Source organism: Phoca vitulina, unplaced genomic scaffold (assembly GCF_004348235.1).
Source record: "Phoca vitulina isolate PV1807 unplaced genomic scaffold, GSC_HSeal_1.0 scaffold72, whole genome shotgun sequence".
In the NCBI taxonomy this organism is placed as follows: Eukaryota; Metazoa; Chordata; class Mammalia; order Carnivora; family Phocidae; genus Phoca; species Phoca vitulina.
This window is the reverse complement of record NW_022589775.1, coordinates 7,433,743-7,458,224: the sequence shown is the minus strand read 5'-3', so window position 1 is coordinate 7,458,224 and position 24,482 is coordinate 7,433,743. Positions and strand designations below refer to the sequence as shown.

Sequence of the window (24,482 nt, the reverse complement as noted above, 5' to 3'; positions counted from 1 at the left end):
CCTCTCTCTCTCTCTCTCTCCCTTCCTCTCTCAATCTCTCTCACCCCCCCACCCGCCCCCACATCTCATGCGAGAAGGCAGCCGTCTATGAGCCAAGAAGAGCATTCTTACCAGAAACTGATTCTGCCAGTACCTTGTACTTCCAGCCTCCAGAACTATGACAATGAATTTCTGCTGTTGAAGCTGCCAGACTACAGTGTCTTGTCATGGCAGCCGGAGCTGACCAACCCAGTTGTCGGGAGGAACTGACAAGGCCCAGCATGGCCACAGCTCAGTGAGCAAAGTTGTCATTGCTTCCGATTAATCCTTACTCCCTGAAGGGTTTTCATGATGCCTTTTCTCCAGGGAGCTCTCCAAGGACTTTGAAAATATGGGGATATTTTTGACAATAAAAATCCTTACATCTCTTAACTCTGACAAGGGTGGCACACAGCTCTCGGACCTCCACTGCTGGGGGACCAGGATATTCACGGGGTCCGGGGGGAGCCCTGTTAGAAACAGCAGTGGGGCTGGAAGATGCAGAGCCTGGCAGAGAGCAGGTCTGGGGGAACCAGAAGAAGAGAACATTAACAATAGTTATGTTTAAGCTTTGAGACTAGGGGAGAGTTCTATTTCTTGGTGCTTTCCTGTGTTTTCCACTTCAAGCACATTCTACTTTTCTACATAAGGGAGGGAAAGACCTCATAAATGTTTTAGGAACTGCAAGAAGTGGAAGTGGGAGGGTGGTTTGAAGAGAAGATTCTCAGAGAAAACCAACAACCACACAACAGACACTCAGGAGAACTATGGATGCAGGAAGACGATGGAACAGTAGAGGATTCCCAAGACTGTCCTTCGTATCTCCTGTGTTGGGCTGTTCCCTTCCGCCTTTATTTTCCTCTGAGAAAGGCTTACTGGAAAGAGCCCGAGCCCCGGCAGGCCTTGAACAGTAATGCTGTAATGCAGTATATGAACATGAATTTTACCAAAGGCCTCAGAGATTCGGCCTCCTGAACAGAGTCAGGCAGACATTGCCAAAACTTGCAGAGTCGACGTTTCAGAATATGGTGGACGTGAAGATGAGCAGACAGAAGGTGAGGAAAGATGGCAGGTTCCATCCCCTCACTGATGAGAGTTTTGGCCCTGCCAGGTAGGGAGTCTGACTGATCCTTGAGGGGAAGATTAACAGGGACAACTTGGCAACTGTGAGAAGTAACACAGGTGACTCAGGAAGGGACTCTGCCTTCACAGGGCATGACCCGTTTTGTTTACTAAGTGATCCTTTAACTCAATTTTCTTCCAGCCAAGGGTGGGATTCAATAATCCTCTGCCCTTCCCAAATTTTAGAGCTGGGGAATGCGCATTCCTCGGGTTCTTACTTTTCAAAATGGAAAATACTCACGGAGCCCAACTCCTGAATGGTGTGACTTTATCTGTTTGCCTCCTCCCCGTGTGGTTCTCTTGTGGGTAGCCCGGCTGGAACTGTACCTGAGTCCAAGACTCTGTGTTTCCAGATCTTAGCAAGACTGCAGGTGCTGAGGCAAACTTAAAGTCTTTTCTTCAGCTGAGTATTGTAATTAAATATCGCATCTGTTAGTGAGACTTCAGTAAAGCCGTTAGCATTCTAGGAAGCTTCAGTTTATTGACCTACCTCTAATGTAAGCAAATGCTGCCAGAGAGTTGCTAACAATAACTCCGTCTTTCCTTAGAACCCTCGGTTTGCTTGGGTCAAAGTCTATACCTGTTTCATAAAAGATGCAAAACCAATTAATCACAGCTATTCATGGTATGACTTCTGCTCCCAACCCAGGACTGCCATAATAAATAAAATGTCATAGAAATCATATCAATGGGCCTCTGACTGAATTACAGAAGACTAAGCCAGGAAGAGTGTTTAGTAAATAGTCTCTGAAAATATTAAGTGATAAGAGGGATTTAGAAATTCTAAAATGCGCTGGTTCCAACTTCAGGTGCCACTCATCCACCCCACTACAGAAGGGAACAAATGGATTTTCCCATCCAAAAGGCAATGTCATTCATCATGCCTCTGGGAGGCTTAATAATGGCTTACCTAATCACAGAGCTGCTGTCTGCGCTGTTGACCATAGATAAGAAGGGAGGGAGATTATGGAGGGAGATTGTATGGGGCTACTTTTTTGGAAATGCCAACAAAGTGCAGGGCAGGTCTGGTTTTAGATGCCTGGTTACATTGCTGTGAAAGAGCTTAGGGAGCTCCTGATGGGTAGCCTGAGAGCTCTGGGGACCCCATGGGATGTGAGACAGGTCAAAAGAAGGGTGGTACAGAGCTCTTGGCCTCTACAGCTGGGGGACCAGGATATGCATGGAGTCCAGTGGGGAGCCCTGTTAGAAACAGCAGTGGGGCTGGGAGATGCAGAGCCTGGCAGAGAGCAGGTCTGGGGGAACCAGAAGAACAGAACATTAACAATAGTAATCTCTGAGCTTTGAGACTAGGGGCGAGTTCTATTTCTTGCTGCTTTCCTGTTTTCCATGTCAAGCATACTTTATTTTTATACCTAGGGGCAAAAGACCTCACAAATGTAATAAAAGTAATACAGAACAAACTTTGAACACACATAGAGTGTAGTATCTTAGATGCTCTACAGAAACTTTGCAGTTTCCATCAGGAGCCCCAAGGGTCTGATTTGATAAGAAAATCAAAATGTTCATCCCCCTCCTACTCACAACAGCCCAGTGAAAGCCCAAGGGCAGAGGTGGCATGTGTTTGGAGGCCCTCAAGTCCAGCCTGGGTCTGGCCCCCCCAGGTTCCTGGTGGGGTCATCTTTCCAACAAGCTCATCATAGAATTCAGGAACCCCAAATTTGTTTCCAAGCAGATCTCTTTTTCCAAGTGACATTTCATTTAAGAAATAAGAGGGGAATGGAAGGAGGATTTATTCCACTTATAATTTGAAAAACAAAACAAAATGTTGGCCACCATTTGCAATCCATCTCAATAGCGCTGCCATTATCAGAGCTGGTAACTCCAGCTCACCTCCTGACATCCCCCTTTCATTCTAACCAATGTGCACCCAACTATGGTCACATGGGGCTGTTTACCTTTACTTAAAGAGAAATGCTGGTAGTAAGCCATAAAAATTACCATATTCACCATCTTTCTGCTTCAAAGAAGGTTTTAGATTAGCAACAGCTGGATCAATCGCTGTGAGTATGTTCTTGGGAACTAAAAACCAGAAAAGAAATACTTTAAAAACTTTGTACATTTAATATAATTTTTTCACTGCAATGTGGAGAAGATACAAAAAAAATCCACTTTCAAATCAGTACATAAATCACCCACTCTGCTTATCAGATACACTCACACACATAGGCGAATGGTAACTATGTGACCATCAAATGTCCCAGAAAGGTAAAATTTTGGAGAACAAGTAAACAAGCTATGGTATATCTACCCAACAGAATATTTAGCAATAACAAAAAACAAAGTCCTAGCACCTGCTACAACATGGGTGAGCCTCAAAATCATGATGCTCAGTGAAAGGAGCCAGACACAAAAGACCACACATGGTATGATTCCATTAATATGAAATATCCAGAACAGGTGAATGCACAGAGACAGAAAGTAAGTTCTATAGTGCTTACCAAGAATCAGGGGTGGAAATGGGGACTGACTGCACATGGGTGTCAGAGAACTTTGGGGATCATGGACATGTTTCAAAATTGGAGTACGGTGATCATCTTGTAGCTAGCTCTGTAAATTTACTAAAACTCATTGAATTGTTTTTGCTTAAAGTAGGTGAATCTTAGAGCATGTAAATCACACCTCAATAACACTGTTAACTCTGGGGGCACTTGGGTGGCTCAGTTGGTTGAGTGTCTGACTCTTGGTTTCAGCTCAGGTCATGATCTCGGGGTCATGAGATCGAGCCCCGCATTGGGCTCTGAGCTCAGCGCAGAGTCTGCTTGAGATTCTTTCCCTCTCTGCTCTTCCCACCACTCATGCCCTCTTTCTCTCTCTCTAAAAAAATTTTTAAAAACAACAACAACACTGTAACTCTGAACATGAACCCTTGAGATGTAGTGAAACAAAATGACTGTAATTGACTCAGAATCCACCACAGACCTCCTTTCCTGGCCCAACTCTGCTTTTCACCCACAGCTCTGAGTCCTCACTTCTTAATGAGCCTGAAGAGAATTCTAAGACTGTATGCAAGAATGAAAGAATGATGCTCTAAGGGCATTTTAAATGCAATAGAAAAACGAGAGGAGAGCAGTGTAACAGACTGTGTTGGGAGGTAATTAGAGATGCTGCTGAACTGACCCTAAGAATAAATCATCCTATCTCAAGATGCCCCGAGGAAAGCAGACAGGATGGTAGCATGCAGAGGGCCAAGCAAGAATTCTGAAGGCCAAGTGTACCGCAGCCAGCCAGGAGAAGGGAGAGGAAACCAAATATTTTTGCTGCAGAATATTGCTTATTTTTGTTTGTTCTCTAGCTCAGCTGGTATCTGGGAGAAGTGGCAACAGGAAACAGAAGTGAGCCAACATAAACTGTGCAAGTTCAACTGCACTGATTTTTTTCTTTAAAGAGCTGGTAAGGGGTGCCTGGGTGGCTCAGTCGTTAAGCGTCTGTCTTCGGCTCAGGTCATGATCCCAGGGTCCTGGGATCGAGCCCCACATCGGGCTCTCTGCTCAGCGGGAAGCCTGCTTCTCCCTCTCCACTCCCCCTGCTTGTGTTCCCTCTCTCGCTCTGTCTCTCTCTGTCAAATAAATAAATAAAATCTTTAAAAAAAAAAAAAGAGCTGGTACAACATCTTCAGCAGCAAGAAAACCTCATTTCCTTTCTCAAAGCGCTTAACTAAATTCTTTTAGGGATGTCCTGGGACCGACAACCAGAGAGCATTCCTCAATTGTACATTTTCCTCACGCAGGACACCCTGGCGCCTTCATGCCCATCGGCAGTGAGAGTCACATCCGGGGCTGTAAGGTGACAATGACAGGAGGCAGTGCTGTCCAGGGACCCTGAGGAATGCCCCTTGGCTGATGGCGGGCACACCACTGATTCTGAGAGCAGAGCAGCGCCCCAGAGAGCTGAACCGTGTTGCCACAAAATGCTTTCTGATGAAAAGCCTCTTGGTCATGCTGCACCCTGGGAAGGATGCCCCTGATTCCTTGGCAGGAGTAAGTCCTCCCTGCCAGGAGTGGCACGTCTTGGACATCTGTCTCTTGGCTTGTTGTCAAGATACAGCCTGAGTCGGGGGGCTCACTGTAAATGCCAGAGGCTTTACAGTTGGGGAAAGAAGAAGAGCTCAGAGAGGAAGGACAGTCTGGATGAACTTTGCAGAAAACCCAGGTCCTTATAAGACCTTAAATTGCCGTGTGTGATACAGGCTTCTGTCAGGAAACTTGCCCATTTACTACATGAAAATGGCCCTGCTAGTGGGAGAATTTTTAGGAACTTGAACAGAACAGGTGTCGATGCACCTGTCGGATTCTTGCATCTCCTTGTTTCAAGAATGAAGATGGCGCTGGGGTGTGATTTACGTACCACCACCCTTCAAACCTGCCTCTCTCCATTTTAGATACGTTTGTAAAACCACCAGCAAACCATTATTCATGGAGCTCTTAATACGTCGGACCCTGGGCTCACATTCAAACAGTGCATCTTGGTGTTCATGGTGCCCCTGTGAAGATGTGTATTGTCCCCATTCCTGCAGATGGGACAACTGAGGCTTAGAGATGCACCGTTCGCCTAGGAAGAGGTAGCACCTCAACGCGGTCTTGTGCACATGTGCCCTTGATCTTTCCACGATCCTGTGCTGTCCATGGGATGCTCAGCCTTTGGGAACTGGATAAAGGATCATAAAGGTGGCAAAGTGATTTCCACTCAGACAGTCCCTGTGAGTCTGTTTAGGTAAAACCAGAGAAGATGATCCACTAAATTTGGGCAGAGCCCCCACCTCAACTTCTCCCCCCCACCTCCAAATAAATCTTCTGTGTCAAACTTGGGTCAGTGCGGACTTTAAGAAAGAAGTCTCACTTAGGGCCCAAAAAGATTCTTCATGTCAGAGACAAACACATGGTATTTCTACTTAACTTCCCCTCTTTCTCAGTAGGAACCCAGACTGCATGAGCACCTATAAATCCTGGCACACCCCTAACCTGCCTTTCCCCAAATCCTGCACCCCCTATTCCTCCTGTCCCCAATTCTAGCATCTCCTATACCATCTGTCCCCAAATCCTGGCACTGCATCCCTCTTGTCCCTCAATCCTGGTACCTCCCTTCCCTCCTGCCCCCAATCCTAGTACCCCCCTTTCCCACTACCCCCAAATCCTGGAACCTATTCCCCTTGTCCCTAAATCTTGGTACCGCCATCCCACCTGTCCCCAAATCCTGGCACCCACCTGCCTGCCCCATCTCCTGGTAGGAGCTATTCAGGCCCTAGGCTGAGGTCCATGCATTTCTTGTACCTTTCAGGCATTATCAGAGTGGGGATGCTGGCCATGCCTCTGTCTTGGTGACTCTTGAGTACTAGTGGCTATGGATATGGAGAGGAGTCCTCCCTGCAGATGTGAGGGGGGAGAGCAGGCTGAGTTTTCCAGGTCTGGCTTTTCCTGTGAGGAGGAAAGTCTGAAATCCAGCATATCCAAGAAGTGCGGCTAATGCTTAAACTTGGAGGGAACACACAGAGGACCTCATTTAGCAATGCACTAAAGAAGAATACTGGAGGAATGCATCCCAGCCCCATCAATGTGCTCTGTGCTGAGTGGTCTGACATTAGCCAGACGTGCTGCCTACAGTTCGAAGAGCAAAGGGCCCACAGCCTAAATCATGCCCCAGGGCTCCACAGAGATGCAGAAATTCTCTGCCCAGCCTAAGCCCTGCGGGGAAGAGAGAGCCAGGATTAAATGAAGCTCTATAAAATAGGGAGGAGAGTTCTTTTTAAAATGCAAATTGATTAGGTCCCCTGAGACAATTTGTCAGGGGCTCCCCGCCCTTGGGTAAAAGCCTAGCTTAACTTCCCATCCCCCAGGTCCCTCCAGTGCTACTCCAGTTGCCCTTCCCTCCTCCCACTTCACTTTGCTGACTCCTACACACCTGGTCTTACTTGCCTCTAATGCCACCTCCTCCAGGAAGGCCTCCTTGTCCCCCAAGTCTCCAGAGCAGAGATCATACTGCTCATTGTAATTTCCCTACCCCCTACCAACAGGTGCAATCAGAGTCCCTATGGCTGAGGCATCCCTGCCCTGCCTCCTGGGTCATATTGGAGATGGGTGGCCTGTGTTTCTACAGAAATGAGGGCCCAGAGCTTGATGTTCAGTACTTGTCCCTAACGCACCTCTCCCCTCCCCACCCCCATGGAGTGGGGTGTCCTGTCCCCTGGGTGGGCACAGCAAGATTGCTGGGTGGAAAGCAAATCTGGGTCAGACACTGCAGTTAGATGCAGGGTATTGGAATAGACATCTATGGGGTGGACCTTCCCTGACCCTCTTATGTAAGAGTATCTTGACTTGGGGGTTTGGCGGGGCCCCTCTCTAGGAAGCCATGTTTATAATCACATCACATGGTCTCTGGCCAGGGCTGATCCAGGGAGGGGGGCTACCTGACCCCAGCCCAGCCAATTAAATATCTTTCTGTTAGAAATTTGGAACTAAGATTGTCAGACTGCAAGTCTCCATAATTGTTAGAAACAGGACATAAAAATCATGGAGGCTATAGGGGTGGTCATATGTCACCCAGCTCAGGCTCACAGGGAGGCTGGGTGCAGAAGGAGAGAGAGAGAGAGAGATTGAGGGCGAGGAGAGAATAAGGAAGCAGAAGTGCCATGAGAAGCAGAAAAGAGAGATGACAGAGGTTTGCCGTGACCTTGGAGCTACCTACCCTGAGGCCTTGCTTCCCTGCCCTGGCTTCAGTGGCCTGATACCCACCCGCCTCATCCCCCTTTTGGCTTAAACCAGCTCAAATTGGTTCCTTCACTCACATCCAAAGAGCACTAACTAAGACAGATTCTTAGTTAGAAATTAATTATTAACATCCTCGGTCTTCGTATCAACTTCCACATCAGCTGGGAGAAATTTTTTAAAAATGTAAAACCCTGCACTCCCATTCGGTGACCTATAAAATATTCAGACATTGCAAATCATTTTTTAATGATTCAGGCTGCACAGTGAAGAGCCATCTGGCCAGGGCTGGAAGAGAGTATATTTTTAAAATGCCAACCACATAGAAGGTGATTAGAAAACGTCTGCTTGGGGTGGGGGGGGGGAGGGGAGACGGGCACGAACTTGCCTCACAGTGCTAGGCACCCCCTCCCTTTGGAATAAGTCCTGGGGGCCACACTGCTGGACAAGGGGGCACCGTCCTAGGGAGACGGGAGGACACCATCAATGCCCCATTTCCTCCACAGCCCCACAACCAAAACCAAGTTGCAAGCCCCCTCTCTGACCTCAGCCTTCTGGCCTCAACTGGACTCCCTCAAGTGCCTCCCTCTGCCATTCTCAACCTCACCCAGACCCCTCCAGGGACCCTCCTACTCTCCCTTCTTCCTGGAGACCCTCCTGTCTGCAGCTCGGATTCCTCTATCCACCACTGTGATCACTCGCTTGGGAGCACCCCAACTCTCTCCCTCCTTTACCATTGACCAGGGAGCCTGGAGGACCCCTCTTCTCATGTCTGCTCTCAAGGAGCTGGCCGCGCTGGAAGGAACCACACCAGCGGGCAGACCAGTGTCCCCGAGAACTCTGGCACTAGCCTCCCGCCCCCTGCAGCACTTCCTTTATACCTTCTCTCGTCTTCTCCAACCCTCTTCCCTCCCCGATCCTCACAGCTGATGACCTCGTCTCATACTCAGAGAAGACAGAGGCCCAGGAGACAGAACAGAAAGCCCCCCAGCCACTCTCAGAGCCTCCTGTCCCGCTGTGACAAGGGAAACATCCTTCACGCCCATCTGAGGCTGACCCCGTCCCTCTGCCTCCTCTGGGCCCCCAATCTTTCCACCAGGCATGTGTCCTCAGCGTCTCTCACATCTTCCCACTTTCCAAACCCTTCACAGATTTTTTACTCGCTCTGTTCCAACTGGTCGCCCACCCCCAGTCCACTGCAACCCATTCCCCACCCCACAGCCCATAGACTGGTCTCTTAAGAGTCCAGGCATCACAGGGGTCTGACTGCCCCACTGCAAGCCCTCCACTGGCACCTCCACCGAGGACCCTGCAAGACCGGGTCCTGGTCGCTCCGGAGCTATTTCACGCCACCTTGACCTCACCAGCTCTGCGCCTCCCCCCTGCTCGGCACTTCACATGCGCTGCCCAGATTTACCTGGTGGGTTTATCTGCTCGTTTGTTTAGTGGCCATCTCTCACCCTCAACTGATAATTCCAAGGACAAGGACCATGCCCCCCTTTTTTTAAACCACCCAATTCTTGGCACCGGGCACCACCCTGACACAGAGCACATGCCCACAGTGCACTGAATGAATGGACGAGGGAGAAGAAGCTTGAACTGAAGCAGGACCTCCAAGCCCTGAGAGCCCACCTTCTCTCCGCTAAGAAGAGCCCCAGCCCTAGGAGCTGTCACCTCATTCTTGAAGGCACAGCAGGAAATTCACCTCATTTGCAGGCTACACTCCTTCAACACTCAGCTGCAGAGGCCAGACGCTACTAGAACATCAGAGTGATCTGCGTGGCTTCTTGGGGGACCCCAGAGCTGCTCCGGCACGGAAGCAGGAATAAAGCCTGAGAGATGAAGTCAAACCACACTTCCTGCAGTGCACGTGTGGCGCTCTTAGTTTGGAAATGCGTTCAAGCAGCCACCGTATGGTACCGACTCCAGCTTTCATACTGCAGAGGACAACATTTTTAGCTCAGGATATAAAAGGCTGGGGAATGCATCGGAACATTTTTAGACCATAAAAAGGAAGGAAGTACTGATGATGCCACAACATGGATGAACCTTGGAAACATGCTACGTAAAGAAGAACCAGTCACACACACACACAAAAAACCCAAAAAACAAAAAAAAAGAAACACCCCACATCCTGCATGATTCCATTTATATGAGATGTACAAGAGGCAAATCCATAAAGACAGAAAGTAGATTGGTTGTTGGGGTGGGGTGGTGGGGGTGGGCTGGGGGTGACAGCTAAAGGGTGCAGAGTTTCTTTGGGGGATGATGAGAATGTGCTTAAGTTAACCATGGCACTAGCTGCACAATTCTGTGAAAAAAATTAAATCCTGAGAATAAAATAAAATTCTAAAACCATTGATTTCTATGCCTTAGGAGGTGAACCAGATGATCTGCGAATTATATCTCATTAAAGCTGTTACAAGAAGAAAAAGGTGGGGATATCTGGCAGGAGAAGGGGTTTCCACACGCACAGATATTGGGTTTTTCAAATACTGTTCTCTTTGAGCTCCCTCGGCTCCTATGGTCATTTCAAAATGAACAGTCCACGTGTCAGGATGACAAACCAGAAATCTACCGTACCCTTCGAGAATCATTAGTGCCCATTCTCTTTTAGGCAGCTCTATAAAATTGGACTCCACTGAACCAGGCATTTCATTTTCTTGTTTGAAGACGCTGGGAAAACCAAGTCCTGCTGTCATGTAACATTTTTAATTGTTCTCGGGCAAGCATTTGATCTGTTGACTCACTGCTGGGGGTATGCAGATAAAATGGCTGTTGGCGGCATAGAGAGTCATTCAGAGCCTCAAACCAAGACTGCAAGGTGAAGCGGTAGCCAAACAAGACTTCTGGGAGCTTGCGTAATGTACCTATAAATTTCAGAGCCTCCTAAGCACCCAGGTTAAAATCACTCTTCTCCCATTTGCTTGTTCTTTTCCTACTCTTCCCATTTGCTGCCAATCTGATAGCTAAAAGTACTTTCAAAATGAATTTTGACCAAAGAACTTGTATTGCTTATTTAATATGAACATCATAGATAGGAATAAAGGATTAAAAAAAAATGTACTCTGGAATATCTGGGATGACAACACAGTTTCGAGTAACATCATTTGGTTTGTTGCATGAAAAATGCCTTTTGCTCCCATGATCAGCACCTCCCAGAGAGCCAGGGTCTGTATCCTTACCACACGCATAGGTGACAGTGAGGTATTGTTTCACTCCTGGCGGACAGGGGCTCCCAAAATGGTGATTGTTGACCATGATTTTGCATCTCTGCTTCCCATAGCACCTCCTGGATAATACTTGCAAAGCCGAATAAGACAGGCAGTCTGAAAGGCAGGGAACGTCAACAGGAATTTTAGGCTGCATCCGTATCTGGCTAGCCGCATAGTTTATGCTATTTTCTGTAAGTAAATACACTGGGCTGGGTTTCAAGTCTCATGGAGATAGTTTCTCGGATAATTTTCTATCTCATTAAAGTACCCAAGATGCTTTCCCATATAAATCATATGGGCTAAGTCCCCTATAGGCAGAGCGGGCTCCATGACATGTGTTAGAAGGGCCCTGAGCTTACTGTGATGCTTCGCTGTCACCATCTTGAAATTCTTACATATTTTTGAGCAAGGGGTCCTACATTTTCATTTTGCATCAAGCCCCACAAATTACGTAACTGGCCTTGTACACAGAACAGGCAAAATATGTAGAACGCTGAATGAAGATTATTTCTTTTATGCCCCTTACCATGCCTTAAAATATTTTATTTGTCATTTATTTATTTTTTTTAAGAGAGAGAGAGAGAGAGCACGCACATGTGAGTGGGCGGGGGGCAGGTACAGAGGGAGAGGAAGAGAGAATCTTTTTTTTTTTAAGATTTTATTTATTTACTTGAGGGAGAGAGAGAGAACGCACACAGGGAGGGGGAAGGGCAGGGGGAGAGGGAAAAACAGGCTTCCCTGTGAGCCAAGAGCCCGACTTGGGGCTCGATTCCAGGACTCTGGGATCATGACCTGAATTGAAGGCAGACACTTAACCGATGGAGCCACCCAGGCGCCCTGAGGAAGAAAGAGAATCTTAAGCAGGATCCACACTCAGTGTGGAGCTGGATGTGGGGCTTGATCTCAAGACCCTGAGATCATGACCTGAAATCAAGAGTTGGAGACTTAACTGAGTGAGGCACCCAGGCACCCCTATTTGTCTACTTTGAGAATCCATCTACCCTGTGTGAACATAAGCTCCAAGAGGACAGGGACTCTTTCTGTCTCGTTTGTCATCAAAATCCCACATCCTGGCCCAGTGTTGAAACCCAGTAAATAACTGATGAATGAATGAAATGAACTAATAAACATGAGGGTATGTTTTTCAGCACCTGGCACAACGCCATCACAATTAGTAAAGATGAATTTCACATGTACAGAGCTGAGGTGCGGAGATGCTATGTGCTGTAAGGAAAAACAAGTCAAATAAGTCTACCTTGCATTCACAGGATGTGCTGGAGCTGGAGACAAAACCCACACATGGGACCTGATGTCCAACAATGTGAAACAGGGCATGAGCATCAGCAGTGCGTGGCCAGGACGAGACGTGCTGGGGTCAGAATCGGGAGAGATCAGTGTGGACCAGCATGGTCACAACAGGCTTTCTAGGGCAGAGGGACTTGGTCACAGAGAAAGTGCATGAATTGGGTAGGAGCAAGCAAGACAGAAAAGCACGAATACCAAAGTAAGGGGGCTAGCGTCACTTAAGGGGAGTCCAGGGGGCTGACTGTGAGCTGGAATAGTGGGTATGGACAGGGGAGCCACGGAGAATGAGCAGGAAAAGGAACCTGGAGAGAGGCTGAGCTTGCCTGTGAATGCTTAGCCAAAGACAGACTTTATTCTGCAAGCATTTTTTTTCTCCTTCAAAGTAAGTGTAATACAAAGGACGTAAATATCTCTAAATCAAAAAAGTGGTTTGTCTAACCTACTGGGTGTTGGTAGAGAATGTCATGGAATGAAAGCGATGACAACAGCTTGACTTCAGATGGAACTCACTATTTAAAATGGGGTTTCCAGGAAAAATAGGCACTGATTTCTAGAAGGAAATTCACTCCTTACTGAAGCTATTCCTTGAGCCAATATGGCTGGTTAATGTTTTCATGAGTACAAGTACCCAACACAGGATTCTCCGACTTCACCAGCTGAGACCTAAAGAAATGGCCTGATCCTACTGTCCTTTACGGACAGTGTATGGGAGGCCCCAGAGAGAAAGGGAACCAAACTCAGCTTGGAAGCAATGGGCGGGGCGCCTGTGGGCTCAGTTGGTTGAGTGTCCGACTTTTGGTTTTTGGCTCAGGTCATGACCTCAGGGTCGTAGGATTGAGTCCAGCATGGGGCTCCTTGCTCAGTGGGGAGTCTGCTGGAGTTTCTCTCTCTCTCCCCCTCTGCCTGACCCCCACTATCTAAATAAATAAATAAATAAATAAATAAATAAATAAATAAATAAAATCCTTAAAAAAATAATACACACTGGAAGGAATTAAGAGCTTGGAGAACAGAGAACAGAGGAGAGAATTTTAGAGACCTTACAAAGTTCAGTTCACTTACAACAACAGCTAACATGACAGGCTATTCTCAGCACTTGTCCATCAACTGATATGGTATGTTCCCAATGCTCTGTGACATGGGTTGTTTATCAGATATGTAATATATATATTATAATAAGTTATATATAATAGTTTGTATATATAATATATAAATCAGGGACATACAAATTAAGGCCACAATGAAAATAATATTTTGCACTTTCTAGATCAGCAAAACTTAAGAAGACTGACAATCCCAAGTGTTGAAGAAGATACCTATCAATGGAAACTCTTGAACATGACTGGTAAGAGGGTAAACCGACTCTAGAACATACACTGACATCTTTTAAATTGACACATTTCACATCCTCAGACTCAGCAGTTTCATTTCCAAGAGTCTATAGGCTCACCTAGCCTTTCTCTAAACCCTTCAGAATTCACAGTCAAGAGATCTGAGAATGGGATGTATGATTTCTGCATTGGGAAGAAGTAGCTGTCTGAGTTAATGAAATTATTCTTAGAAGTCTGACGTAACTATTGTTTATTCTGTTGCAAAGGAAATACATGTTTGTAGTTGAAAACTCGAAAAGCACAGATAAGCCCAAACTAGGAAAATAAAAATTCCCGGTAAATCCGAAAAAAAAAAACCAAACCAACAACAACAAAACCATTAACCTTTAAGGAAACTCCTTCTGGCCACCTTTCTGTGTGTGAATGTCCTTCCCCCTCAATGGTGTCATATACATATCACTTTGTATGCTACTTTTTCCCATTTAATATATCTGCACAAATTTTAACATGAACATCATTTTGAAGAATTGCATAGTTTTTCATCGTATGGATGCGCCAGCTCTATTTACAATACCCGATGCAATCATCGTTCAGATGATTTCTGGTTTTGAACATTAGAAGCAGTTCTATGTGGGGGCGTCTGGATGGTTCAGTCATTTAGGCATCCGACTCTTGATTTGGGCTCATGTCATGATCTCAGGGTCCTGGGATGGAGCTCATGCTCAGCAGGGAATCTGCTGGAGATTCTCCCGTTCCCTCTGTCCCTCCCCCAACCCACACTCTCTTTCTCTCAAATAAATAAATAAATAGAAGCAGTTTTATGTGGAACATCCTTAGAGCTACATATTTGCACACAAGCATGATAGTTTCCACAGGAATTCTCGGAAGTAGATTGCTTTGTCAAAGGCTACTCAAGATATTAAGGCTTTTGATACACACCACCAAACTGTTATCCAGAAAAGTTCTTCTAATTCACACTCCTGGCAGAATTGTATGAGTGCCCTAGAAACCTTTTATTTCCTTAGGATGTGTGCCTGACCATATTCTTTAAGGCTAACAGAGGAAGGAAAAAGAAACCCCTCTCATTTGTAAGACCACAACCCTCTTTGACCCAGGAGGTCCTGTGACGAGCATAGAGGCATGCTTCTGCACTCTTAAATTACCCTGGGAGCAAAAGAGTTTATCTTGGTCAGAGTGAAACCCACAGTGTGTTTTCAGGAAGAGGCCCAAGGTAATTCAGGTCAGACTCAGGTCTGACCGTATCCTTGTTGACGCTGAGCTCTGAACTGTTTGCGGGATTTTTTTTCCCAGTGATTATTTCCCTCCTAGGCTGATTTTGTTTGCACCCTCTCTTCCTGGCAAACTATCCTTCACCCCCAATCCATCTGATAGCACGATATTCAACCATTTAATTTTTATTTTTTTAGCTATTGTTTAACACGGAAACTGAAGTTAATTAATCCTCACAACGTGTGTTTATTTTGATAATTAGGCTGCTCTTGGCAGTGGGGGCCCCTGGCACCTTAATCTTTGGCTGGGAAGTCGAGGCCCACCCACACTTGGCCTTGCGATGGCCTTAGCCCAGACCTTGAGGCCCACTGAGTGGTATTCTCGTTCTCTTATTGAGGAAACAGCAGGATCCCTGGAGCCCACCCAGAAAATGTAACTGCAGCAGGAAATGACATGTCACAGTGGATGCCCAGCCAGGGGAAACTTCCTGAAGTTCATGCCCAGGTCTGTGGGAAGGCGCACCCCCTTCCGTGTTAAGATGTAGTTTCACTGGTGTTCACGTGGGGCCAACAGTGATCGATCACTTTCACACTTCCCTTCTCTTTCACTCGACAAGACATAGGTTCGGACGGATCTGACTTGCTGGATGCTCTTTCAGGCCTATCTTTGAAGGGTCAGCTCCCTCAAGATAAGACACCAGATGTAGCTTTGTTCAGAACTTGTGGGACAAACAAGTTTTTGTTTTGAAGATGGTCTCACAGCTGGCTTAGTCATTGTCTCGTGCGTCTTCCCTTTTATTTCATAGTTGAGGGTTATTTCCAAGTATTCGTTTGCTAGGGTTGCTGTAACAAGTACCACCCGCTGGGAGCTTAAAGAGCAGAAATGTATTTCCTGTCCATTCTGGAGGCTGGAAGTCCAAGGTGTCCGCAGGGTTGTTCCTTCTCTGAGGTCTCTCTCCTGGGCTTGTGGATGGCTGTCCTCTCTCCGTGTCCTCGCGTGGTCTTCTCTGTGTGTGTCTGTGTCCTAACTTCCTCGTCTTATAAGGACACGAGTTATATTGCATTAGCACCCGTATGACCTTCATCTAACTTAAACTCCTCTTTAAAGACCCTCTCTTCAAATACAGTTGCGTTCTGGGGAGCCAGGGGTTAGGACTTCAGCCTACAAATTTTAGGGGCACACAATTCGGCCCATAACAGCCTTCAAGATGGCCCCTAATCATCTTCACTTTCTGGAACTCACACGCCTTGTGTACCCTCCTCCCACAGTGAATCAGAGCTGGTCCATATGCCCCGTGTCCGCCCACAACAGTACTGACTGGCCTGGCATACCAGCGATCCACCTTGGAAGCTCAGCCGACAGGTGAGGTCCCATCTGCGACTCAGCAGAATGTGTGAGACGCTAAGCAATAACCACCAGCCAAACTACCCCCAGAATTCCTGCCTCACAGAAACTGCTAGGTAACAAATATTTGGTTTTGTTTTAAGCTATTACATTTCGGGGTATGTTGCCACATAGCAACAGAAAACAAATGCATATTTTGATACTTAAGAGTGGGTCTCTGGGATACACAGAATTCCTCAAAATGTGGGTGTAGCTTTGGAACTGGACTTCGGGCATAAGTCGGGAGGACCTTGAGGAAAGTGTTAGTGAAAGTCTAAGGCCTCGAAGAGAAGCCCAGCATCAGTAACCTTTGCACCCGGAGGCCAGGTACATCTCAGAGTAGAACCTTCCAACTTCAAAAGTGAATAGGCACAGGTATGCTGGATATTTCCTTCAGGCCCCCGGCTGCCCCCCAGCTATTAGTTTTGGCATTGGGCAATGCCTCCCTTCACCCCACTGTGCCATACAAATAGAATTTTCTGGAGAAAAGGCTGGTAAGCCCAGTTCAAGGCTAGCATGTAGTGTGTGACGAATGCCTCACCATGGCCCCACCTGCCTGGTACATTCCAGATGGGACCAGCTTCAAGCAATGCACACAGAATGGAGGCTTTGCTCACCCTCCTTCAGGCAGGGGCTCAGAGGCTTTGCTGTGGACAGGAGCTCGGGTCCCACTAGGATAGGGACCATCAGCCAGGCCGTGAGCAGCCCTGAGGATGCTCACGGGAGCGTGATGACGTCACACATGACAGGGGGTGGGAGGTCACGTGCAGATGCTCTGCCTTCCACCAGGGGTGTCCTCCTACCCACCACCATGAAGCCCCTTCCTCTTGATCCTATCCGACATACAAAGTACACAGAATCAAAAAAGCAACTAGCTGCCTATAACAAACCCAAACTGTAAGTCCAGAAAAAAATATACTGTGGGGTGGGAGACTGGCGGCAGAAAAAGCATGTCAAGGATTAACATCTCTACTCTGTCATGTAAAAATTTATGAAAAAAAAAAGGGTCCCACAAGGGGGGAAGAAAAGGACAAAGGCTAGAGAGACAGTGGGCGCGAGTGCAAATACAAGAACCACAAAAACATGGGAAATGTTCAAAGTCATTAATATTCAAAGAAAGGCAAATAAGAGGACCATTTTACACCTATTAAATTGGAATCACGAAGAAAAATCACTCATACCTCTGCCAGAGCTGCAAGGAAACCCAGAGGCATACGTCGCTGTTTAGACACATAAATTGGTACAAGAAGTTTTTGGAAAGAACTCTGGGGATACATATAAAGAATTGTAAATATGCTCATGCCCTCTTTCAGTATAAAACTTCTGGGAATTTATCCCAAGGAAACAACCCAGAGGAAAGAAAAAGCTACAAGCGCAAGTTCGTTATACATCACTTAGAATATTTGAAAATCAGAAGCAGTAAAATACCCCAGCCACTAGGGCATGGTTAATTAAATGATATACTATAGCCCTTCAACAAGATATGAAGAAATGACTGGCATTGTTAGGATTTTGTTGGCCACGTGGAAGAACACCCAGGATACAAAGTTACATTTCAAAGCACAAAAAACTGTATCTGTTTTAGAATTGCCATTATGTAAAAACTGTTCTATGCACGGGGCGCCTGGGTGGCTCAGTTGGTTAAGCGGCTGCCTTCGGCTCAGGTCATGATCCTGGAGTCCCAGGATCGAGTCCCGCATCGGGCTCCCTGCTCGGCAGGGAGTCTGCTTCTCCCTCTCCCACTCCCCCCTCTTGTGCTCTCTCTCTCTCTCACTCTCTCTCTCAAATAAAAAAAAAAAAAAAAAAAATCTTTAAAAAAAAAACTGTTCTATGCTCAGATACCAGGACTTGGAAGAGACCCTGAAAAGAAAAAAGCTTCTCATTTGATGGGTAACATTTATGGCTGAACTCTTTTCTTATTTCCCTTAAATGTACTTAGGGTGCTGGTGCAGGAAACAGAGACCCCCTTAGTCATCTTGCGGAAAGACCTGGAAATGCCCTCCCTCCGTATTTGAGCGCTGAAGTCACACTCCGCAGTGCTTCCTGACCTCACTGAGGTCCGGCTGGCCTTCACCACGAGTGTTCCCAGGGAGGCACCGAGGCTGGAGCATATTCGGTTCCACCAGACGGCAGCTTATCCCCAAGAGGAAGGGTACACACATCAACTTCCAGAGGCCGCAGTGAGGCCTGACCACCCGGCCCTAGACAGTCATCCTGCCAAGCTCATGTCAGGTCCCAGGGCTGAGAATAAATAGCCTTTTTCCCTTCTTCAAAGCGATTGTTGCTGAGCTCCAGTAACTTAGAGCCGAGATCATCCTGGCAGCCCGGCGACCGGATGTGGCCTGTAGGCATGTTTTGTTTGGCTCGCACACTGTTTTAAAAGTTGGAACATTTCATATTAAAAAAAAAAAAAAAAAAGAATCCGGATTTCCAGCATCTCATGAGGGGTTGGAAGCCGTGACGACACCAGGCCCGCATCTGGGGCTGGCAGCCATCCACCTGCAGGAGCCCTGTGTGAGCACCTCCCTTAGGAGGGGCTCGGATTCATTCCTGCACGTTGAGATTCACGTGGACACCTACTGTGTGCCAGGCGCTGCTCAAGTTGCTGGGAATTCTGCGGGAAGCAGACACCGTCTCTACGGTGCTTACCCTCCCCTGGGGAAACAGGCCCTAGACAGGTAAGTGATGAGATGAAGACACTCAAGCAGGAGGGCTGCCTGGGACTGCAGAGACGAGGTTCCATGCTGGCAGGGAGCCCCAGGAAACCTGTCCGAGAAGGACATCTGATTTGATTCCTGAATGATGGGGTGAGAACATTCCAGGCCAAAGGAAGAGCTTGTGCAAAGGCCCCAGGCTATGAATTAGTACGCGGAGCCCCACAGTTTGTAAGGGAAGAGAGGGCAGACCCATGGCTGGGAGAACGGATTGATTCTAATTACAGAGGGCAAAGCGCAGGGCTTTAAGGGGTGGAGGGTGGGTGCTGTGATCTGATTTATTTTAATAACCTCTCTCTGGCTGCTCAGTGAAGAAGGGACTGAGGGAGAGAATCCGGGAGAAGGGAGGCCCAGAGGCCAGTCAGGAGGTGGTCCGGACGGTCCAGGTGAGAGATGCCCAGAAGTGGGGAGCAGAGCTGCCGATGAGAGATGCTCAGTGTGCGAGAGCCCGAGGGCTTGCGGACCGAGTCAGGGGGAGGCGGCTGGTCAAAAGGGGCGCTTTCTAACGGGGGTAATAGTAAAGCATGTTTATACAAGAGGGATAAAAGGATGGTTTGCTGGGGAGAACATGCCCAGTGCAGTTTAAAATCTTCACATACAGTAGCCAAGGAGGAAACGGTTTCTTAGCATTCGGCACGATGGGGAAAGCACGTCAGCAGGGCTATCCAATGGTCTGTACTCGTGCGCAAGGGTCTGCTCTTGACACTGACCTAGAAGGCGGACACAGTCCAGGCCTCCACGTGAGGCTGGGGATGAGCTGAGGATGAGGAGCCCTCCCAAGGGCCTCTCCTCTTCCCTGCGAGCCTCTCCCCCCTGCAGAGCGCGGGGCCGGACGCTCTCCTGCGTTTGGCAGTGGTTCCTGAATGCGGTGAACAGCCTGCTCTTCAACCTCACGTGTAGTCAACAGGCAAGGGACAGAAGCCCTTGACCATGAGGGGTACAAGGCGATGGGGGCAGGACGAGCAGGTTGTTTCTGCTGGGTGACTTTGCCGGGGCTCAAACTTTTCCAGCTGAACCACTAAGCAAGGGGCATGGTCTTCCATTCAGAGACCTTTCCCACTTCAGTGAGGGCTATTCATGACATGATCACAGCTGGGTGACAGTCCTCGAAGTCTCTATGGAAACCTCTCCCTTAGCCACGATGTCTGCTAACATTTTCTTTGGCTGATTACGTTTCCCTTTCAACCCAACTCCCATCCAACTTCCCAAAAACCTAAGGCAGTGTGACCCACGGCCCATAAACCACGCAACCTGGGTACAGATCTGCATGCTTGGCTGACGGACTTCTTCTGCTCAAAACAACGGCTGAAACAGATGGGACTTAGTGCTGCCTCCCCAAACACATGTGGCTAGGTTGCATTTCGCAAGCCTGAGAAATGGGGTACCCCACCCCAATATCAAGAAGGAGAGTCCCTTTTTGCAGAAATAGGTCAGATCACCAAGAGTCCCCTTACCCAGCTGAGGAGACCAGATCATAGGGGAAGTCCCTGCAGGATGTTCAGAAGAACAGGGATCACACTGGCCTTTTAGAAGGATGCCTCTGGCCACCTGGGGGGGTGGAGGGGACAAGCCGGGGAGTAGGGAGACTGCAATGACCAGGCAGTGGTCCCTGGAGCTCATGCAGTAGCGGGACCAAGGCAGGAGGGGGTAGAGATGTTCTGAACACAGGCAGGGGTTACATCTGAGAGTGACCAGAGTGTCAAGAACTCCCAGGTCACTCACCGGGGCATGGGGCTGAGGGTGGGGCCGAGACATACACATACAATGGGAAGCCACGCCATTTGGCAGCCCAGCCCGTTAAATGGGAGTCCTCTGACCCAGAGCTAATCCAGGGCAGCTAATCCAACGCCCACTTCAGCCTGTCTCTGTGGGCTGCCAGGTCTGTCCTTAAAAGACCCTCTGCCATCTACCACCGAAGGGCCTTCCTTCCCAGAACACTGGCCTGGGGACCTTGGGGGCACGTGTTCTTTGTGAACTGCTCTTTGTTCTCTCTCTAGTCTCGCCTGAGAGCTTGCCTGGGTGGTCGTTCTTTCTTTCTTTTTTTTCAGATCAAGATATTGGTTTTGTATAAATTTATTTTTAAAATTAATGTTTAATTTCACATGTGATTATAGCAGTTTAATACACTGTGGAGCTCATTTTAGATTTTGATGAATCAAGTGCAACTCTCTGGGCTGTCTCCCCGTGGGGCCTGTTCTCTCGGGTAACATAGAGGGTAGAGTTCAGCCCACTTCCCTACCGCAGACTAGGGTGTATGATGGTTAATTTTATGTCTCAGCTCGGCTAGGCTACGGTGCCCCATTGTTTGGTCAAAGACCAGGCTAGATGTGGTCGTGAAGATATTTTAAAGATAGGACTAACATTTAACATTCAAAGTGGACTCTGAGTAAAGCAGATTACCATTCCTGATGAGGGTGGGCCTTGACCAATCAGTTGAAGGCCTGGAGGGCGAAGACAGGTTTTCTGAAAAAGGAATTTTTCTCCAGGCTGCAGCATAGAAAATCTGCCTGTTTCCAGCCCGCTATCCTGCAGAATTCGGACTCAAGATTAAACACCAACTCTTACCTGAGTTCCCAGACTCCCAACCCACCCTGCAATTTTCAGATCTGCCAGGCACCACCACGGTGTGAGCCAATTCCCTAACATCAATCTCTCTTTCCAAATATAGGTATGTATGTCTTGTTGGTTCTGTTTCTCTGGAGATCCCTGACTAATCATAACACCGGGTGACTTCGATGGGTGGAGCTTTCAGCCCCACATCCTGGCCATCATCTGTCAGCTCTAGACTACAGATCCCTAAGAAGAATGACTCTCTGAGCTCCCCTTGACCCTAAACAACTGGTTAGGGTCCAGGCTCTTCTCTCTACCTGGTATCTCCTCCTTCAAGTCTCTGCTCAGCATGCCGATGACCCCATAAGGCCGTGCCTCTCTGTAGACACCCCAGCCTCCCCATCTCCCTCCCGAAGTGTGCTTTCCCCCTTAGCACTTGTGTGCACCTGAAATACGACACGCGAGCTCTTTTTGTTTGTTTGTTGTCTCACTACTCCTTTGTTCATTTCTGGAAGGTCAGTTCCATGTAGACCCTGCGTGGTCACTGATGACTCCCCTCTGCCTAGAACAAGTCCCTGCATACAGTCGGTGTTCAGTAACTACTTGTGAAACGACTAAACAATGGACAGATTTGGGAATGTGGGGCAGAAGGAGTGGCACCCTGTGGGTGGTTCTTCCCTGCCCTTGACTTTCCCTCTAATCCAGGTACTGTCCCCTGCGTGGGGAGCCAGAGCCCCAGTGCCCTTGCACCGAACGAGAGCCACATGAAACCACGTACCAAAGGGGGGGAGCCGCTCTGCTTCTGAGGAGCAGATGTCCCTCTCCTGGGTCCTCCTGCCGTAGCTCGCCCAGTAGATGTTGAGAAACTTTGAATGGTGGCAATGCAGTTTCAGCTCCTGGTCCTCACACACGGTTTTGTTTTTTAATTCATCTGAAGCGGAAACAAAAATCAGCGGCACCATCAGTTTCCCTCAGGAGGAATCGGGGAGCCCTGCCCAAGCCCTGGCCACTCATTGCCCCCCTGGAGCTGCGCCCTGAGAAGGACAGTGGGAACAGCCCCACCAGCCGTGGGGTCTGACCCTGGAATAAAAGCCCTCTGCAGGAAGAGGTGGGAATGACAGTAAGGGGCAGGTGAAGGAGACGGGCCAGGTACAGTGGAAGGCAGGGCTCGCTGGGCTGGGTTTGGGGATGGGCCTGGCCATAACGGATGTTTCTCTCTCTCTCCACTTGAGGTCACACATTCCTTAATTGAAGGCAGCCTTTCCTCAAATGTTGACTTGGACCCACACAGGTAAAGATCCGGAATTACCTGATTGCAGATTAAACTTCCGGAGAGAGCCCAATTAAACCTTAGCACCAGATTTCCTAATGTTCTAGCACCCCCATTTACATATATAAAAAGAGAGATGATGTAAAAGCAAATGATTTCCTTGGCTAGGAAAGGGAAAACACAGGGCACGTGTCTTGTGAAGAGTCCCTCTTTAGAGAAGTATGAAGAGCCTGCCCCCAGTCTGGTGATTCAGGAGCAGCAGACGCTCGCCTTACGACCACCCGCACCAGGTCACGGTTTACTCCCAAGGAATTTAGGGAAAGGTTTGTGTGTCTGTTTAATCCGCCTACCATAGTAACATTTCCTTTTACAGTGTCACACAGCGCTGACATTGTAAATTCACTGCTGATGAAAATACAGCTGATTGGGTTTTGTTTTTTTTTAAAGAATGTACTGGAAAAGCATTCAGTTAATGAAGATGTTTCATAATGATTTGATTTTTAAAAAGTAATAATCGTTAACACTCCAGACACAAAGGATCACATATCGTATGATTCTATTTTGTTGAGATCTCCAGGAAAGGCAAACACATAGAGACAGAGTGTAGGTGAGTGGTTCCGTTGGGGCTGAGGTTTGGGAACAAACGGAAATGACAAGAAATGGACACAGGACATTTTTGAGATGATGGAAATGTTCTGTATCTGGACGGTGGTGATGGTGGCATGACTCAGCACATTTACTGAAAATCATTGAATGGCACACTTACAATGGGTGAAATTTATGCTATGTAATATACTTCAATAAAGACATTTCAAAAATTATAAATGCTAATATTTATTGAGCTTGTCCTCTGATTAAGCCCTGTTCTAAGATCTTTAAATGTATCAGTAAATTTAATCCTCAAAACAGCCCTCTTGGGAACCCCTCTTCATATCCTTGGCATGTTGTGTTTTGGATTTTTAGACACTGTAGCAGTTATTCATATATTCTGGATGCTAACTTTCCTCTAATATGTGTTACAAATATCTTCTCCTAGCCTGCCACTTATCTTAAACTTTGCAAAATCAAAGCAAAGCAAAACACAAAGGAGACTATGGTCATTTATTTGCATGTGTGGTTCTCCTCTCCCCACCTCCCCAACATTTTGTAAGGAAAAAAAAAATCACTGTATCACCCCCGTACTAGATTTTTCTACTTTGAAATGGCAACTGCAGAGCAAACGGGAACATTTTGCAGCCAAACAAGCCAACAGGAGCTAAATTATAGGAGCTACTCAGGCTATCATGGACTGCCTGGGATGGGGAAGAAGAATGTGTCAAGAAGAAGGAAAACTAGCCCCCCCCAATATCCACTCCCCCATGACTACCCCTCCCATTACTACCCCTCCTATGGCCATTCCCCATGACCACCCTCCATGACCTCCCCCATGACCATCCCCCATGACCACTCCCCATGACCATTCCCCATGACCACCCCCCCATGGCCACCCCTCCCATGACCACCCCTCCTATGACTACCCCCATGACAATTACCCATGACCACCCCCATGACCACTACCATGACCACCCCCCAAAGACCATCCACCATGACCACCCCCCATGACCACTCCCCAACCCCCACTTTCA

The 24,482-nt window shown here is 47.7% G+C and overlaps 1 protein-coding gene across 4 annotated transcripts in view; it reads right to left on the bottom strand.

Moving 5' to 3' along the window:
• Positions 1 to 24,482, bottom strand: part of EVA1C (eva-1 homolog C) — a 72,323-nt gene that overhangs the window by 5,608 nt on the left and 42,233 nt on the right. For 2 of the 4 annotated variants that reach the window (XM_032393291.1, XM_032393294.1), the window contains 4 exons: positions 22,366 to 22,518; positions 11,045 to 11,188; positions 3,100 to 3,180; positions 1,631 to 1,720 (listed from right to left, as the gene is read on the bottom strand). In XM_032393291.1, the coding sequence (XP_032249182.1) occupies positions 1,631 to 1,720; positions 3,100 to 3,180; positions 11,045 to 11,188; positions 22,366 to 22,518 (468 nt within the window). The remainder of the gene's footprint in view (positions 1 to 1,630; positions 1,721 to 3,099; positions 3,181 to 11,044; positions 11,189 to 22,365; positions 22,519 to 24,482) is intronic. The other 2 variants (XM_032393292.1, XM_032393293.1) reach the window with 2 other exon arrangements.